The 18,772-nt window shown below is 43.1% G+C and overlaps 1 protein-coding gene across 2 annotated transcripts in view; it reads left to right on the forward strand.

The window, feature by feature from the left end:
* The window catches only part of RBM19 (RNA binding motif protein 19), a 1,396,549-nt gene that overhangs the window by 549,995 nt on the left and 827,782 nt on the right, over positions 1 to 18,772 (forward strand). For both annotated transcript variants that reach the window (XM_069619226.1, XM_069619227.1), the window contains exon 17: positions 15,916 to 16,079. In XM_069619226.1, the coding sequence (XP_069475327.1) occupies positions 15,916 to 16,079 (164 nt within the window). The remainder of the gene's footprint in view (positions 1 to 15,915; positions 16,080 to 18,772) is intronic.

The raw sequence follows: 18,772 nt of genomic DNA on the forward strand, positions 1-18,772 counted from the left end.
TTGTGCTAAGTATTTAACAGTGACTCTTGTGTAAATATAATAAATATATATTTTAATATACATATAAGTTTTTCTTTGATGTGCTTTACTCACTGGGTTCAGCGTACTTAACTACAGCTCGCATCTTCCTCTTAAAATAAGCCTGACTGCTCTGCCACTCTACCAAGGTCCTGTGCTAGTACAGACTGGTACTAATTGTTAGTACTTTTAGTAGTAATTAGTTAGTAATCATTAGTTGGGGATCTACAAACCACTGGGATAGCTTACTAAAGTCTTACCTCCAAATAGGACTTTAGGAAAACTCCCCTAACAACCTGCAAGGGGTCTTCTTGGAGCAGATGGGTCCTAGAGGCTTGTAGCCCAGCTCTACCTGCAGAATAAGGGATGAAAATGCCAACTTGATGGGCTTCTGAGGTCTTAAGAAAGCTAGAATCTGCATATCCCAGAAGCGGGTCCCCATACGATTTTGTTCTTGAGACAGATTTTAAAGCAGAGCTTCCTTACTCTCCCTTTCCCTGGACACCAGGGAGTGAATAACACAGGACCAGATTATTTCATGATTTTATTGGCCAGTGATCTATGCTGATATTAAGAATTCTGTAGTAACCTGTGATATATGGCAGAAAACTGTCAGCCAGTCCCTCCTGTTCCCTTACAAACACTCCTCATATAAATCCCCTTGTGATGTATTGGGATGGACATTGTCGGACCCCTTGAAACATCTAGGCTAGGAAATAGGTTTATACGGGTCCTAGTCAATTATGCTGTGAGATACTGAGAAGCTTTTTCCCTCCAAAACACACGTCAGCAAATATTAAAACACTTTCAATGTCTATCTAGAGTGGGGATCCTTGAGGAAATCTTAACCGATCAAGGGATCACCTTCATGTCTAAAATCATGTCAGAGGTATAGGAAATATTGTAAATCAAAACCTTACAGGCCTCGGTTTACCATCCACAGACCGACGGATTGGTGAACGCCTCAATCAGACACTGAAAAAGATCTTGATAAAGCTGGTAGAAGCAGTTGTCAAAAATTGGCAAGGGAACCTAGTGACGTCCTCGATATGCTGAGGGAAACCTGGGAGGATAGGGAAGAGGCAACTGTACCGATCTCTCAGACTGCCGAACATCTGAGGCAACTTATGACCGTACGAGAGATTGTTAATAAACATTTCGAACAGTCCGATGATGCTCAAAAGACTATGGGCCTCGTCACGACCTCGGCGGTAACCCTTAAATCCGGCGGTAGCGCTGTTACCACCAGATTTAAGGGTCCGCCGAATCAGGGCCTCGGCAGATTTCAACCCAGCTCTGAGCTGGTGTGAAATCCGCTGAGAATTTGCGCTCATACCGCTGCCGGGAAATCCGCTAATACCGCCGGCGTTACCGCCGAGGTCGTGATGAGGCCCTATATATGAGAAAGAGACAGTCGCCAGCTCCTTCTCGATTGGTCAAAAAGTACTAGTCCTGTTACCTACCTCATATCAGAAAATGTTATCAAAATGGTATGGACCGTATGAAATCATTGAAGAAAGACCCCAATAACTACATGATTTCTCAACCTGACATGAGGCAAAAAACTCAACTGTACCATATTTATTTATTGAAAGAGTGGAGAATGGACCCCACTGAAAGTTCTTCGATAACTATGGCTACATTGCTGACGGAGGGGGGTCAGGAGAATACCGTGGTCTCTTCTAAATTAACCGTAGAACAACAGGAGGATGTCAAAGACCTTTTACAGCAGTTTCCCGATGTCTTTAGTGATGAGCCCGGGCGTGTGCAAAATGTTGTACATATCATTAGTACTCCCTAAGGGAAAGTAGTGAGTTTAAAGCCCTACAGGTTGCCGGAAGCCCAAAAGGAAATCATTCTCGGAGTAGGAGTAAATATACTAGAATCACACATCACAGAAACTTCGGAAAATCATTGGTTCTTGCCAATAGTCTTGGTAGCCACACCTGGTCAGTCGGGGAGGTTTTGCATTAATGTTAGGAAACGAAAGTCCATTTCCCAATTTGACAACTATCCCATGCCTATGATTGATGAATTAGGAAAGGCACAATACTTCTCCACGATTGATCTAACCAAGGGCCATTGGCAGGTTCCATTGAACACTGCTGATAAGGAAATAACTGCTTTTTCCACTCCTCAGGGATTGTTCCAATTTAAGCTACTGCCTTTCGGGTTACACTTGAGCCCTACTTGTTTCCAAAGATTGATAAATCGAGTGTTACAACCCTTTTACCATTTTTGTGGTGCATACTTTGATGACATCCTCATTCATAGTGAGACCTGGGAAGAACATCTTTTTCTTTTTTTTTTTTTTGTATGAAATTGTCGGGACTCTATAAAAAGCAGGTTTGACAGCAAATCTAAGGAGTGTCATCTGGCACAATTAGCAGTTAAGTACTTAGGTTTTTTTGTAGGCAATGGCCTATTACAACTGCAGACATAAAAGGTTAAAGCTGTCCAAAAGACTCCAACTCCAAAGAAAAAACGAGAACTTCTCGCTCTTTTAGTTTTTATTGGTTAGTACCGTAGATTCATTCCCAATTATTCCACCATCACGGCTAGCTTAACCGATAAGCTCAAAACCACTGACCCACACAAACTAAGATGGGAGAAACAAAATCAATTACAATCTCAAGGCCATCCACCGTAGTAAACCTGTTCTTAAAGTTCCTGACTTTAATAAACAAATTTATCCTACAGACAGACGCCTCTAAGGTGTGCCTAGGTGTTGTCCTCTCTCATGAATATGACGGCATAGAAATCCTGTCTTCTACATCAACTGAAAGTTGTTTCTGAGAGAGCAGAACTATGCCACAATTGAACTAGAGGCTTTAGCCATTAAATGGGAGGTGACATATTTAAAATACTATTTAACTGGTTGGAAGTTCCGACTAGTAACCAACCATTCCCCACTCATATGGCTAAGTCCTAGGAAAGAATCAAATGTTCGCATTATGCAGTGCTCCTTGACCTGCAACCCTAATGTTTCACCATCGAGCATACAAAAAACAGTTAGATCAAGGGAATGTTGATTTCCTCAGCAGATTCCCTATCTGTGAACAAGAGGAAGCCAAATGCCCAAGGGGAAGGGTATGTGAATAATCTTGGGAATTAAGTCACTTTCCGCAAGAGGGGAGCCCCTTGCTGTGAGGCTAGGGGGTGAGCCTGCTATGCAACATTCCCCCTAGCGGTGGCAGTAAGCGGGACTTCACAGTGAGCGATTTCGTCTTGGGGGGGAAAAGGACTACCTTTCCAATGAATAACTCCCTTCTCATTATACTCAAAAACCGTTAGATCCTTATCAGTTGACAGACAACTAGACTTCTCTTACATATGTTATTGTGATATAACAACAGAAGAAAAGTATCAACCTGGTACTGTGAAGAGTAAGAACATAGGAGTGATAAAGAATGCCTGTCTGTCAATCACTGAGATGAAGAAGCCAAAATGAGTTATGACAAGCAGAGCCCTAACACAAAGGAAGGACTTTCCTGAGAAGCTGGGGAAGCCCCAGCAGTGAAGTAATAGAAAGAGGAGGGCCAAGAGAACCGGGAAGTGACACCCGGGAGTTTCAAACCCGCCAGATCGAGGAGGCTGGCAACACGAGGAAGACGCCGCTTTTCACGCATGTAAGCAGCTACTGAGAAGTGTTAGCAGTACGCAGTAGGAACGACAGACTGGAGGATGCCTGGCAAAGTCCCAGGATGGACATTTGAACAGGACTGGAGAAGTGGGTGCGATTGCTGCACCTCGAGTCGTACTGCTGATTTTTACTGTTAATGTTAGAACATGTGAAAATCATAGAATTATTAAGTAGCTATTGCCAATAGTCAGCCTTAGTTGCCATTGCTGCAAACTTTTAGCCTTGTTGACATTCGTCAGGAATTATTGCTTGCTGAAAACACTGCTCAACTAAAACTACATTTCCCAGCATTTCAACACTGGTTTTGGTACCTAATCAAGGGCGCAGTGCCGGTTTGCGCCAGTTCACATCCAGGTTGTGTGGGCATGTCCTTGTTGAAGGTACTGTTATTGTTCATTCATCTGGTCGCTGCACCATTTCACATCAGCACCCTGCTGGACTACTGCTTGGGCTTTTACAGTAAATAGTATATCTTACCTGATATTTGTTCTTCTCTCTTGTTACCTAATGATCAGCCAAAGCTTTTGGCTGAGTAATACTGGGCTCCTTATGTCGGATCATGATGATCATAGTAGTCAAGATGTCTTCGACGTATTGGCACTGAGGCTTAGGCGCGAAGCTATCTTGGAACAATATGTCGAGATGCACCTCAGTCCGCCCACTACAGTTGTCAACACTGTGTTAGGCTGTGAGCCTTTAACTCCTCGACCGCTTTCTAGAGTGCAGTTGATCCAGGAAGATGGTTGTAAGTGAATCGCAACTAGCAAATCCCCTGATTCCGTTACCAACAGTCTGAGTATTGTGGGAGTCTTGCCCATATTGGCAGAGACCAACCCCTTCCAAGAGCAATATTCTGGGCCCAGATCTCTAATTGTTAGCGATTTTGGACTTGCTGTCCCTGCTTCTGATTCAGACATTACTTTGTTGACTAAAATTGGTGCTACTGATGCTGTTGCAGCTGAGGTTCGGACCTGGAATAGCAATACGTCGGAATTGCGTGCTCTGAACAATAATGCTAAAATTGACCATACCACACCATACCTGGGTACGGAATTAAGATTTTCCCCCCTCACAACTCCATGATGGCTTTATGGACAACGACCTCACTAGCAATGGCCAGGAGTTATGTCCATCTCCTACTTTTATTACTACATCTCAGAACAGGAATGCTACTTCTACCATTAAATGTGCTCTCCTGAACACCTTAACGTTGATCAAGCATTCTACTGAAGTAGCTGACATTATTTGTGAATCCAGGATTAACATTTTATTTCTAACTGAGTCTTGGCTGCACCCTACAGCAGTCCCATCTCTATCTTTGCCATACCACCAAACTCCCACTCTATTCTTCACCAAGACCATTGGAATCGAGTTGGGGGAGGGGTGGTTGTCATTTTCTCCAAAAACTTGGCATATATGCATTGGACATCCGGTCTGTATCTAGATGTGAAATCATACATGTTAAACTACGAATCAATCCCAATTTGAGATTATTTTTTTCATGTCTATATCGCCCTCCCGAGCATATGCCAGAGTTTAAAACTCTCTCATAGAAGCAATGGTGCCATTTATGACCAACAACTCAATATTATTTTTGGAGATTTTAATCTAGGTTTCATGGATCCCGATAATAAAAAGGGAATAGATTGTTTACCCACTTTTGAAGAGTTACATTTTTCCCTGCTAATCAGCGGTCCTACACACGTATCGACTGGATACTTGTTAATCGCAGTGTCATATCAAATGTCAAAGCGTCTAATTGTCCATGGTTGGATCATTTTGTGATATATTTTGAGTTGATCATGCATGGGAAAGCCATAAGTACCCCTGCTACCATCTCAAGTATTCTCTGTTGTAACTCTGTTGTAACTCCAGTAATCTCTCCAGTAATGACCCCCATGCTCAGATCTCTGTCTGGAGAAGTCTTTCTCTTAAAATCGTAGGATCAGAAAATGGACTGTTATCATACCTCCTTGAATACCGCTCCGGATCTGGTTTCTGCACGTAGGCTAAAAACGGTGAGGTTTCAACACAAAACTGCCATGGATAGCCTTGTCAAAAATGTACGCACAGTAAAGAAGCGAGCCTTGAATACAAATATTGTGGTAATTGCTTTGCACTTTAATGAATGACGGGGAAGGATATGGGTCGCATTTAGTCCGAATGTCGGGGTAGGAAACCTATTGCCACTACCAACCGTACTAAAAACTCCCCCCTCTGAATACACCTTCTCAAACTCTGAAATAAACACAACCACACCCAATCTCACTTCAACACCACATGACGCCTACCAACCAAAAACGCACCTACGCTCAGTGACCACTTTCTCCGAACTGAAGCTACCAACAGCACATCACAGCTCTCTTGCTCTTCTCCCGCTCAACCCGACTAACAAACCCGCCACCTTGCATTGCAGATCTGCCAGAGCGCTAAGTGTCCACACAGGTGGCAACAGTGCATTGTACAAGAACCTTTGACATAACATATTGAAATTAAGATTCTAGCTCAACGGCTCCATGAGGTTTCTTCTTCCAAATCTACAGGACCTGTGAGAACTGTACAGAATTATATCCCCCAGTTCGCCTTTTGGCCCGTATCCATCAATGATGTGGAAAAGATTCTCTGAGAACTTAAAGCCACAAATTGTGCAAGTGACTTGTCATGGCAAAATAATCAAGGAATGCTCTCCATGTCTGGTCTGTGCAATCACCTCAATTATTTATTTATTATTAATGTGTTATAGCTTAGTATAAGCTTTTCACATGATATAAAAAATTACACTTCCAAAACAATTGTACATTAAAAACAGTAACATAATAAGTTAATAAAGGAAATAGTAGAATAAGAGAAAGAATACGAAGAGAAAGAAAGAAGAATAAAAGCAAGAAACATAAAAAATAAAAAAATAAAATCTTAACTTAAAGAGTTCAAAATTCAAAGTTAAAAATGTACATATCTAGGAAAGTGTGTAAATAAGTACTTAAGATCAATGATTAATGAGTGGTAGTTATTTTGCATGATCAAAACTTCAAGTCCAAAAAGCGATTACTAATGGTAGATGGGTATACTAATTTTCCTACGTATAACATTCCCAAAGTTGGCATCCCTAGGTTGGCAGATTGCTATATGTTTATGCCCAATGATTTCTCAACATTCGTCCAGACATTATACATTGCAATGTATAGTTTAATTCCTTTTGCATTAACGGCTGTCTGCCAAAATTCGTTGCTGCTAACATGTTCCAAGTTATGGACAAAGCCTACATAAAATATTATGTAGACCTTTATCATAGCAGCACATCTGGTAAGGACATGTTTGCCCGTTTCAGATTCTGTTCTGTCCTTGCAGAGCCTGCAACAGCGTTCGGATAAGGTGAGATTGTTCTTGATCCCACTTATGGCCAGTACAGGTAGCTGATCAATCCTTAGCAGAAGAATGAATCGTCTTAGGCGTGGTGAAGGGCATAGATTCAAATATGGTAAAGGTTTCTTGAAAGTGTAGTTCATGAACTGCACAAATTTATAGAGCTTTAGGTCTTCCAAATGTGCAAAATTGCTGATCCAATCATGTAGTTCAGTTTTCTTGGCTAGCGCTCTAAGCAAAGAAGTTGAGACCACTTGTTGTTTTTGGGTCCAGCCAATCGCTTCAAGATAGTTATTCATGTTCTTTTTCATAAGAGAATATGAAGAAGCTTTGTTGATTTCACAGTGAATCGCTGCTAACAATAAATTGTCTGTGTCAGATGTTACTTTTAGATATAATTCGGCTCTTTTTCTGAGTACTAGGGACTTCCAGGAGATAAGGCCCAGTTCTTATCTAAGGATGGCCATTGGAATACTACCCGGGAGACGGAGTATTTTTTTCCAGAATTTTCCTTTGAGGATTTGGAGCCAGTCAAGGTCCATCAGTTGCAGTGCCTCAAGGCCATAGGTTATCATTGGCGCTAAGACCTGTAGGTAGAGTTGGCGTGCTGCCCAGATGGTATAACCACAGTGGGATGTAGAGAAACGAAAGATAAGTGCTGTGACTTGGGCTGCTCTCGTAGTTCTGGTTTGTTTACAGATAGTGTATTGCTCCTTGGGCTCAACCTCAACACCCAAGTATCTGTAATATGGGGTATAGTTAATTACAGTCCCAAATATGTTTAAGCTGACTCGTGATGTCTTCTTGGAACTAAACATTACCATCTGAGTTTTGTTCAGATTAATAGCCAGTGCATTCGTTTGTGTATAGGACCATAGTGCCTCTGCTGATCTTCGAATGCCGCTAATAGTGTGGTCCATGATGACTAAGTCATCAGCATATGCTAATACCACACAATGAGCAGATCCAATCTTGGGGGGGCAATTATTTTCCAGTGATAGTACTTTGGATATATCATGGACAAACAGGTTGTACAGTATTGGTGCCGTAACACATCCTTGTTTAACGTCACAATTTTGATTGATCTTGTTGGTCATGTTCCCTTTAGCGTCCAACTTCAGGGAAACTGTGGTGTTATGATGTAATAACTTGAGATAGTGTAGTATTCCTTTAGGACATCCCAAGTTTTCAAGTTTGGCACACAGTAGTTCCCTGGGAACTAGATCAAAAGCGGACTTGAAATCTATGAACAGGGCGTATAAGGGTGGATTGCCTGGTGTTCTGGCCTTGTTACAGAGAATATCCATTACTACCAGGTTATGTATGGTAGAATATCCGCTCCTAAATCCGCATCGGAAACGGTCAAGGATATTTTCTCTGTCTGCCCATATTTGAAGTTCTTGTAGTAAATATGCTGCAAATAACTTGCCCGTGCAGTCCAGCATAGAAAGTAGACGATAATTACTAGGGTCTGTACGGTCACCTCTCTTCTATACAGGGATCAAAATTGCTGTCTGCCAGGATTCTGGAATTTGTCCCTCCTTCAGGATCTTTTCGAAAAGAATCTCGAGTACCTTTGCCCAGTACTCCGGGTTGCTCTTTAGTATGGCATTTGCTAGGCCATTGGGTCCCGGAGCTCTTGATGATTTAAGCTTTTTTTATCCTAATTGTCAAGGATTCAGCTGACACTTTAAAAGGGGCCGTAGGTCGATCCCAGGTTTTCCGCTCCTGTGGCTTTGCCTGATCCGTGCCGTTCCGGTTTTCAGGAATTCCTTCCATTGGCTAGTACCAATTGGGTTGGTTAAGGGGATGCTGGTGTCGCCACAGGTGGTGCTTAGTAGTCCCCATATAGTTTGGGAGTTCCCAGTACATAATGTTTGAAATGTTGTTTGCCATTTGAGCAATTTTATTGCATAGCGTTTCTGTTTGAGCCATGTTCTATAGGTGTTTTTCAGCTTCTTGCTTAAGGTCAAATAGTTGTATGATGTGATGGAAGCATTACGTAATTTTCTCAGATTTGCTCTTAGGGTTCACTTGGCATCTCTAATTTCAATGTCGAATATGTTAGTGGTCTTAGCCTCAGGCGCCAGCATATTTGTTTTAACAGTTGCATAGGAGTTTGAGAATGCTGTAATCCATTCTTCAATCTCCTTGCTGGTCATGGCTAAGAGCTCTGCACGACACAAATTGGGGTTGTTAAATGTATATTCTGTGGCTCGTTTGATGTTATTGTCAGACCACCGAATCTTGGAGAGAGCATGATTCGTCTTCAGCTCTCCGATGGATCTATACGATGTATGCTGTGTAATATAATTAATTAAATGAGCGTGTAAGAGTAGCATGGTCGCTCCAATCATTATCCTTGATCTTCATATATGTGACCCAGGTAGTCATAGTGGGGCTTACATAGATATAGTCCAATGTACTGCTGGATATGGAGTTCCCCATGTTGGTTTTCCCGGATAGTCACCGGTGGTTCTGCCATTTAAAATTTCAAAGTCCCATGACTTAAAGAAATTGAGCCATAGCAATCCCTCCGTATTTGCGCTTCCATGTCTCAGCTTGCCTATTTTCTTCAACAAGGGGTTGTTACTTGTACTCGCCTCACCGATTAAGTGGCAGTTGAAGTCACCAACAAAAGTTACCATATTTTTCTTCGGCTCTGTTAGCCAGTTAATCAACAAATCGTGGCAAGCTTCCTGGATATACTCTCTCTGAGAAGATTCAGATGGGTTATATATATTAACCAGCAGAACATATTCCATTTTATCTTTGCCAGGGAGCTCCAGTTCTACTGCTAACACAAATTCATCCATATTCGTGTAGATGCGGGTGGATCTTAGCGGCTGCAAAATGCCGGTTAATAGACCTCTATATGGTCTTCCCCTTTGTCCCTTTTTTGCCAGTTCTTGATGTATGGTGTATCCATTTAGCAGGGCTCGGGAGGTAAGCCACGTCTCCTGTAAGCATATGCAGGTATGACCTGTTAATAAGGGGATAGAGCCGTCAGGTGATAGTAGATGGCTGAATCCCCGACAGTTCCAAGATATTAAGGTTTGATCTCATTGACTTAATGTTATTCCCGGTAGAGACTCTGTTAACCTTTTGAGAACCTTCTGTATATCTGCCAACTGTATAGAATCACCTTTAGGTAACTGTGGTGTGGTCCTTTCTTCCGTAATTGGACTTGACATCTGTATCGGCCACTGAGGGTCAGTGATATTGGGATCAGCATCTATTTCTAAATCAACTTCCCTCAGATTAATTTTGAAGTTACGCAGCCGCTCCGCAGTAGCTAAGAATTTACAATGTAGGGCCGATGTGCTCGAATTCATGACTTTTAATGTTTCGACAAATTCAAAGTCCTCAGATCGTAGTACTCTCAGCTGCGGAATGGAATGCAGTCTGGTCATCAGTACTGATCTGGTGATCCAGTCATGATCACTAGATTGATAAAGATTTTTGATCAGGCAAGTTCTTCCGCCTCTTGGCACTACGATGTTACCCTTGTCCTCAGCTGGTGCTGCTAATGGTAATTGAGGCTCGTTGATCGGCAGAATTGAGATAACTGATAGATTGTTTGTGTTATTCTGGGATAAGTTCGTGTCCTGTTCTTCTCCAAATAGAGATGGTTCTGGTTCTTGTGCCACTACTGATTGAGAGGTATTGCATTTGTCATTAATAAGCCAGCTGGTAAGCTTCCCCTCTTTTCCTGCAATACGGTTACGGGCACGTGCCGCTCTCCGTTTGGCTTTCCTCTGTCCCTTTTTGGGCGTACTGCCTACTGTTGGTCTAGAGATTTGCTCCACTGACTCTGCTGTATCTGGTAATGTAATTGTTGCCATTTTACGCTTTCTTCTTCCAATCCCCTTTTTGGTCCGGCGTCTCGGTTTACGTGAGAGGTAAATTTCCGAGTTGTTGGTAATATTTGGGTCCTGGGTCCCAAGGTCAGAGCCATCGTGTGTAGCAACATTAATCAGTTCCGGCTCAGACTCCTTCGGGTTGTTTTTTTCTGTGTCGCTTGTTGCAATTGCGAGGGTGACGTCTTCCCACACATCTTCAGTAAGATGTTTAATGCAAATTGTAAAGATGCAACAGAAGCTTGCAAATCCCCCAAGCTCGCCCTGCCTTCTCCGTGGTCGCTGTTATTTTCTGGTTCCAGTGAGTCTAAATGGACATCGAGATTTGGGGAAGCAGATAGTCTATCTAGTGCTTCACGTTGTGAGTCTATCATCTGTTGTTGGTAGCTATTGGTTCGGTTACTCATGTTGCTTCCAGGCAGCGGAGTCATGGCTCTTTGCATGGACAGGCAGAGGTCTAGCAGTGAGTTATTGTCAATTACACTCTCCCCTAGCCCCACTGAGTTATTCGTCCTACTGTGACTGCCCGGCTCCTTCTCCACACTTGGCAGTGGACTTGTGGGATTTGGGGTAGTCAGAGGTGGAAAAAAGTCAGTAATAGCACCTTTTTCCTTCAGAGCACGCTTCGTACCCTTGCCCTTGTTCAGCCCTGTAGTGGAGGTCCTGCCCTTCTGGTTCCGAAGGTTATACCTCGTGGCAGAGCACTTCTTAACAGTGAGCATAATGAGTCTATTCCTTCCCTAGTGTAACAGATCAGGGCGAGTAGGGAATGAGCTGTGAGAAAAATGTCCAGCAGGGTCGCCTTTTGCTGATATTGTGTAACGCTTCCTCCAGTACTTTCAGGCGTTGGATATCACGAGCAGGATATCTTAGAGGTGGTTTTAAACAAATTCTCAAGTAATTGGTGCAGTTGGTGCAAGGCCATGTATAGTACTTTCAATCAGTGGGCAAAACATAGTGTCTGGTTGTAATTCAGCACAATGGGTCTACATTGCGTCCTAGGCTCAGTGAAATAGCCTAAAGTGTCCCTGATCCAAAGTAAGTGGGAGTGATTGAGACCCACGTTTATAAATAGCACCTTCCCTTGCCTCTGTCTAACATATCATTGTTCCGGGCACAGGGGACAGGAAATAGGTGAGGGAGAACTGGAGCTATAATTATAAATTAGACCTTTTCCACCAATCTCATTCCAAACTCGTTGAAGGTCACATGCCAATTATCAAAAAGGTCTCCCTTGATCCTTCAGACCTGGCCAACTATCGGCCAATTGCTAATGTGAACTTCCTGTCAATAATCCTGGACAAAATTGCTTACTTGCAACTACAGCACTATGTCATTACTTGCAATCTGTTAGGTGGCTACGAGTCAGGCTTTGGCCTTGTACGCAGTACAGAAACCTCCATGCTGCACGTTTAATCAAGCATACTTAATATTCTAGATGAAGGTAAAGGCAGTTGCTGATGTTTTAGATATCTTGGCTGCATTCGATGTTTTGGATCATGACATACTGAAGTTGTGTCTCGCCTAAGATCTTAACCTTAGCTAACCAGCTCTCACCTGTAGTAATTCTATTCTGCGAGGCAGATCTGCCTCGGTAGTACTGGGCCAATTTTCATTGAAGGCTCATACGATCAGGCAAGGAGTTCCCCAGGCTGCATGCATGTCCCCATTGTTGTTTAACCTATTCATGAGACCACTTCATGATCTGTCATGAGAAAAAAAGCCTTTCAAAATTATGCTGACGACACACTGCTGTTCACATTGTCTGATGACATGACCTTAGATACTAGTCAGGTCAATATCACCTTCAACATGCTCAGTAGTTGGATGAGAGATAATTGGCTCTGTCTAAACGATCAGAAAACAGAGCTAATAATAACGGCTAACTTACAAATCTGACTGGTAAGTGCTTTTGACTCTATGCTACTGGGCACCCACCCTGTCCTGATAATGAGGAAGGCAAAGTCCTTTAGGTGTTTACCTGAACTCCAACCTGCATATGAATGCTTATGTATTGCCATCACTATTTTCGCCTGTTACGGCAGATAAAGCCCTATATCAGATGCTAACACTGCTACTATTCCAAGGGCCATCATCGGGAGCAAGTTAGAATATTGCAATGCCCAGCTGATGGGTGCACCAGCATAAAAAGTTGGTAGACTTCAGGTGGTTAACAACTTGGCTGCCAGGATAGTGGCCAATATAGATAGACAATCTCATATTTCGCTGACATTGAAGAAATGCCACTGGCTACCCGTTGCTCAACGGATTAAGTTCAAGACCTTGGCCATCATTCACAAATGCTTGCATGGGGAAGCACTAGCCTGCCTCAAGCCCGGCTACTGTGGTTATAAGCCTTAACGCTCTTTGCACTCTAGTTTGCAGCAGTACGAACTAATATTTGCATTAAGCGTACTCGAGTGGGTGGAAGATCTTTCCAGTTTGTTGCGCCACCTTTGTGGAACTCACTACCACTGCATTTTGGGCTTGATCTCATCCTGACCTCTTTTAAGAGCTTGAAAACATCTCTTTTCTGAATCATTCACCTAGTTGTACCAAGTCTCCTGAATCATCTTCTTGATATGCTGACCTTGCCTGTCGGCTGCCCTTTGTTTGTGCTGTCTTTTATGTTGCACCGCGTTGGCGCCCACAGGCTTTTGCGCTATATAGGTAAATAAATAAATAAGACCCCTAACATTGGCGTACCGAAGTGGCAATCCGCCAAGAACAGACCCGAGGGAGTCTGTTCATAGAAGGAGAACCGAGGAGAGACCTAAAGGAGAGAGGTGGTGGCGTGGACGTGAAATGTTCTGTTTTAATAGTGGAAGGATCAGCTTAGGTTAGTTTCAGACCGAGCATAGACTTTTGTTTTTGGACTTCATTCCTGATGACGAGCACCCGAGTTTAGTTGTGTTAGATAGGGAAACCCGTAGGATAGGGAAAGGAAGGCATTTTCTTTATTATTTTCTGATAAGCCTTTTGAAAATGGCACAAATTGGTCTGTCTCCTCCTTCTGACCTAACGCAACGAGTTTAGCTAAATTCTCAGAGGCTCACATGAGAGCTACATTTTACTACATTCTTCCCAACAGAAAGTTCCTTGTTATAAATTACAATAAAATGCATGAGTACAGGGTAGAAAACATGAATTGGAGGACATGATTGAGGACTGGAAAGGTGGCTTTCATGGGGACAGCAGATGGAAAATCACTTTAAACATAATGTAATCAAATGAAGTGTGCCTAGAAAACAAAATTGTTCAAACATTCATTCTCTGTAAAGGAATTGCAATGCAAAGTATACGTAAATTGCATTTTTGAACTTACATTTTTTAGATTTATTTTTCGAATGCAAGTGTTTCATTCTAGATGTTCAAACTAAAGACTTATACATTCGAAAGGTCCATGTCTGTGGGAGGGGTTCTTTTGCGATGGAGTAGGCTTCCCATTGTCCATAAATCAATGACTGACTGACTCCGGACATTGTCCCAGAATGTCCCTCTGAAGCCTTGGGAATCAATGACACTGATGTATCCGATCAGGGCCTGTGCCGAGCTGGAAAACATCTTCATTGGTACCAGGTCAGAGACTCCATTGATCTGTGTTGGGAAGGTTCAAAAGGCTGCCTTTCATTCGGAAAGTGTCTTATCTCTTCAGGAAAGGGCTGGAAATTCCCGGAATTGAATGCCCAGTATGGCTTGGTAAGTCCCGATGGCCATGGTCTCATTGGCCATATTCCATGGGGTTCTAAATGGGGAATGTCGAGCTCAAATAGCCAAGAACTGGGTCAGTAGACAGAATCTCATTCTTGCCGGTACGACAACTATACCAAGTTTCAGCAGTGATTTTGCTGGAGCTCAAAGGAATTTTAGCTCCTTGTCTGCTACATTTTAAAGAATCTTTGTCCCCAACTCCTAAAAATGCAGGTGGGTGTCCACAGTGAGTCACAACTTAAACATTGGCACGTGTGCAGACTGTGGTACCTTTAGCACATGAAGGTCTATTTAAACAACTTGCAGCTCAATTGCATTTTCTTTTCTCTAAAAAACATTCTATGGTCATTTATAAGAAACACAGTGAACGTTGCATCCCACCACCATCGTGCAAAAAGGCAATGAAGATGAAATATGACGAAGCCCTGTCTGCCACTCATCTGTTTATGGGTTAAGAACACCAATGCAGAATGGTTTAACATGATCATTCCTAGTGAGTCTGTTCAAAATGTCAATGCTAAAGTTGACCACCCTAGTGTGAACTGTGTCTTTATTATGAAAATAACCGAGATGCATATGCTACAAATTGACCATTTTAAACTTCATCCAACAGTAATGAGCGATTACTTAAAGAAATTGGAATTATCATTTTGAAAAGATAATTTTTCTCAATGATCGCTGTAAACTAATGAAAATGCAAGCACTGCTTGACTGACTGTACACTATTATGTTGGCATTGCAGTGTGTTATGTTTGTTGTACATTGCTGTGGCATCACAGTCTATTGCAGTGGAATCCTTCTTAAATATGCAAAGGCTATAGACCCAGCATAACTAGTACTCATGTACACTGCATGTCTTGCTGTCCCTAGCAAAAGTCAGGCTGCCTTACTCCATATCCTCACTCTTAATGCCAGAATTCTAGAGGTGGGGGTACTAACGGTATTATGAGTGGCTTGCAAATAACCTGTACATTATTATTTGTAGACTGTTGGGTGATATTGTTCAAATGTGGGATTATACCTTCTTCCTTTGCAACTAGAAGCTTTTAAAAAAAATCTTCTTATCACTGTTTGACAAATACGACCCTGTGACATTTTGTGTGCCTGCTCGGATGAGTAGTCTGCACTTCTGTGCTTAATGTTTCAGTAGAAACCTAATTTGAACATATGGAAACTAATTATGGGATATGACCTCATTAGGGCCCTTTAGATACCCTAAATGTTAAGGTAACCATGCTTTATAACACCCCCCTACTGTCAAGAGATTAGCAGATATGTCACTGTTCCAGATTTGAACACGCTCTACTTGTCCTTTGATAGATTTGGATGCTGTTGAGGAAGTGGAAATTATGCCTTCAGAGGCATCCAGAAAAGAGGATGGGGATGAGGATAAGGATGAAGATGATGAGGAAGATGGTATTCCAGGCTGTACACTCTTCATCAAAAACCTGAATTTCACAACAACGGAGGAGACACTACAGACGGTAAGAGATTAATGAGCTATTGTGTGTCTTGGTTCAGAGCGAAGTAGGTATATTTTCTGGTTCCTTTATGACCTCATAGACCATTCCCAATAAGCTAATTGCTCGGTGTGTTCAGTCTGTAATCATTGTATATCCTTGCAAATTCATCCATCACCCTACTGCTATTCACTTTTGTTCAAACCACCCCATTCCCAGGAAACCTCAGTCTTTCGGCATGTATGCAGCTTTGTGTATTTGTATAGCACACCAGGGTGCTGTTGCAGACAGACATAGGTTACAAAATGAACAATGAAAACACAAAGTCAAGGCGATGTACAAGGCATGTAAAAGTTCAGTTACAGTGGAGGAAGTCACACCAGTTGCTTTGGGTGAAGTAAAAATAGGTTACTGTATCCCGGTGCCATCCTCTGGGGGGCTATGTTAATGTTAATTGTCTAGCGTGAACAACCAGGTTTTGAGTTTTTTCCTGAATGACCAGTATGATGTATCAGCTCTGAGTTGGGCAGGTAGGGCATTCCAATGGTTTGCTGCTACTATAGGAACGCTACGTCCTGCCGATTTTTGGAGTTTAAATTTGGGTGTCAGAATCAAGTTCGCAAGGGAAGTTCTAGTTGGTCTGTTCGCTTGCGTTTTCTTAAATTTCTTGGTGAGGTATTTAGGGGCGTTATTGGCCATCCACGCCTGGATGCTTTGGTAGACTGAGTTAAGAGCCCTAGTGTCGGTGGCATAGTTGCCTGTGATGGGAAAGAGAATCTGGGTATCATCTGCATAGTTAGTGTAGAAGATTCCCATTGTATAAAGGCTGTCGAATAGGGGCTTGGTAAAAATATTGTACAGCGTGGGAGCGACGCATGAGGTTTGGGGGACGCCACAGGTAACTGCCGCTGTGTCTGCTGATGCGGATGGAGAGAAAACTCTCATGGTTCTATTGGACAAAAATGATTTGATCCAGGTTATCGCCTTCGTTGAGAAGTGAGCTGCTGATGCCAGGTGAAGGCATAATGTTTCGTGGTCCACCACGTCGAATGCGGCCGAGAGGTCAAGAAGGAGGAGGAGGGCAAGTTTGCCATTGTCAATGCATTCATCCATTTGAATCTTTAGATCAAGGAGAGCTGATTCAGTTCCATAGCCGGGCAGAAAGCCTCATTGGCGTAGGCCAAGGAGATTGTTAGATTCTTAGGGCCTAATTCACAGCATGCTTTCCAATGGGGCTTTGCAATTATAACATGTGCTATGGAGAATTCTCAGAAATGTGCTAATTCCTCTCTACCTTAGAGACCCACAGCACTATTGCTGGACTCTAGGACTTTTTAATTTTGTACCTGGAGAGAGTGAAACCTTTTTCCCCACTCAAATGTATTTTTCTGTGATTTGAACTCTGTGCTTTTGGATTCTGACCTCCATAGGCATCTTTTTGCATTGTCACACATCACCTTCAGTGCAGTGACACAGGGAAGTCGTTTAGATTTCCCAAGGTTTAAATACCTTACTCTTGGATTAACTACTGTTTCCAAGAGCAGTAAAGTGAAATTGACTTTACTTTACATTCTAACTTTCTAGACCCAGCACACACTATCTAACAATAGGGTGCTGGAGGGGTTACTTAGTAGCCCCTTTGTCTAGCTTCTCATGTAAAAATGTTTGTTACCCTTTACACAATTAATGGCTGGTGGCAGTGGTTACTTTTTACTACTGTGTTGTGTTTTTCCCGGGGGCTGCGTTCGCAGCCAGAGTAAAGTGCCCATGCGTGCCATTTTTGTCAAAATGGCACGGGTCTTCTTTTTTCGCCATTCCTTGTTGTTTTGGTCCTTGAGATTTACTCTGCGCTCCCAACCAGGTTTGGTCCCTTTGTTCGTTTTGTCTTTGGCGGGCTTCACGAGTGAAACTTGCCTCTGGCTCCAGATTGTCTGGTGGGGGCAGAAAGTGAGGGAGGTGCCCGAAACTCCCTGTGATTGGTCTCCTAGGAGACAGGAATGCACTCCTAGGTGTTTGGCCGGCTGGCTGTCTGGCAAGGACGGCCACCCTGCTGGGTGACTGACAGCTAGGCTGGAATGAATGGGAGCGAGCTGCATAAAAGGCGAGGCTTTTTGGCTTGGAAGGCAAAGTCGACCACTTGACAAAGGAATCCGAAGAAGAACTTGAAGAGGACGCCTGCAGCAACTCCTGGACCTTTGGTTTGCCCGGTGAAGCCCTGCTGCTGTGCTGAAGCTCCAAGTTCGTATCGACAGAGAAGACCTGCGAAGATGACTTCTCCCCTTGATTTGGTGGGAGCAATCAACTCCAAAGTAAGCCACCTGGACATCTCTCGGAGCTTGTTGAATTTCCATTGCAGTCACTGCTAGAACCGAATTACCAGGGAGAGGAACACCAGTTTGTGTGCGTTGCTTTTAAGTTGGCCAAGAGCTCCAGGTAGATCCTGCGGACTCCCTGGAAGCAGGACTGACCGAGCCTGAGCCATCTCAACAGAGTGCTGGACCCCAGAAGCAAGGAAAGCCCACCTTGACAGCCAGAAACCGCGGTGTTGCTGTTTGCGGTAATCACGAGAAGCTGAAACACTGAAGTGCCACTTGTTTGCAGTTTGCCAGTTGCCATCGGTGACCATCCCGTTGTGGCGCCAGATTCCCCAGAAGTGCTCCCTCTTGTCCCCACGACTGAGGCCCAGGAACAACAGGATCTGCAGAGCTGCACAGGAA

Source organism: Ambystoma mexicanum, chromosome 10, assembly GCF_040938575.1.
Source record: "Ambystoma mexicanum isolate Mex_15411 chromosome 10, UKY_AmexF1_1, whole genome shotgun sequence".
NCBI classification, from domain to species: Eukaryota; Metazoa; Chordata; class Amphibia; order Caudata; family Ambystomatidae; genus Ambystoma; species Ambystoma mexicanum.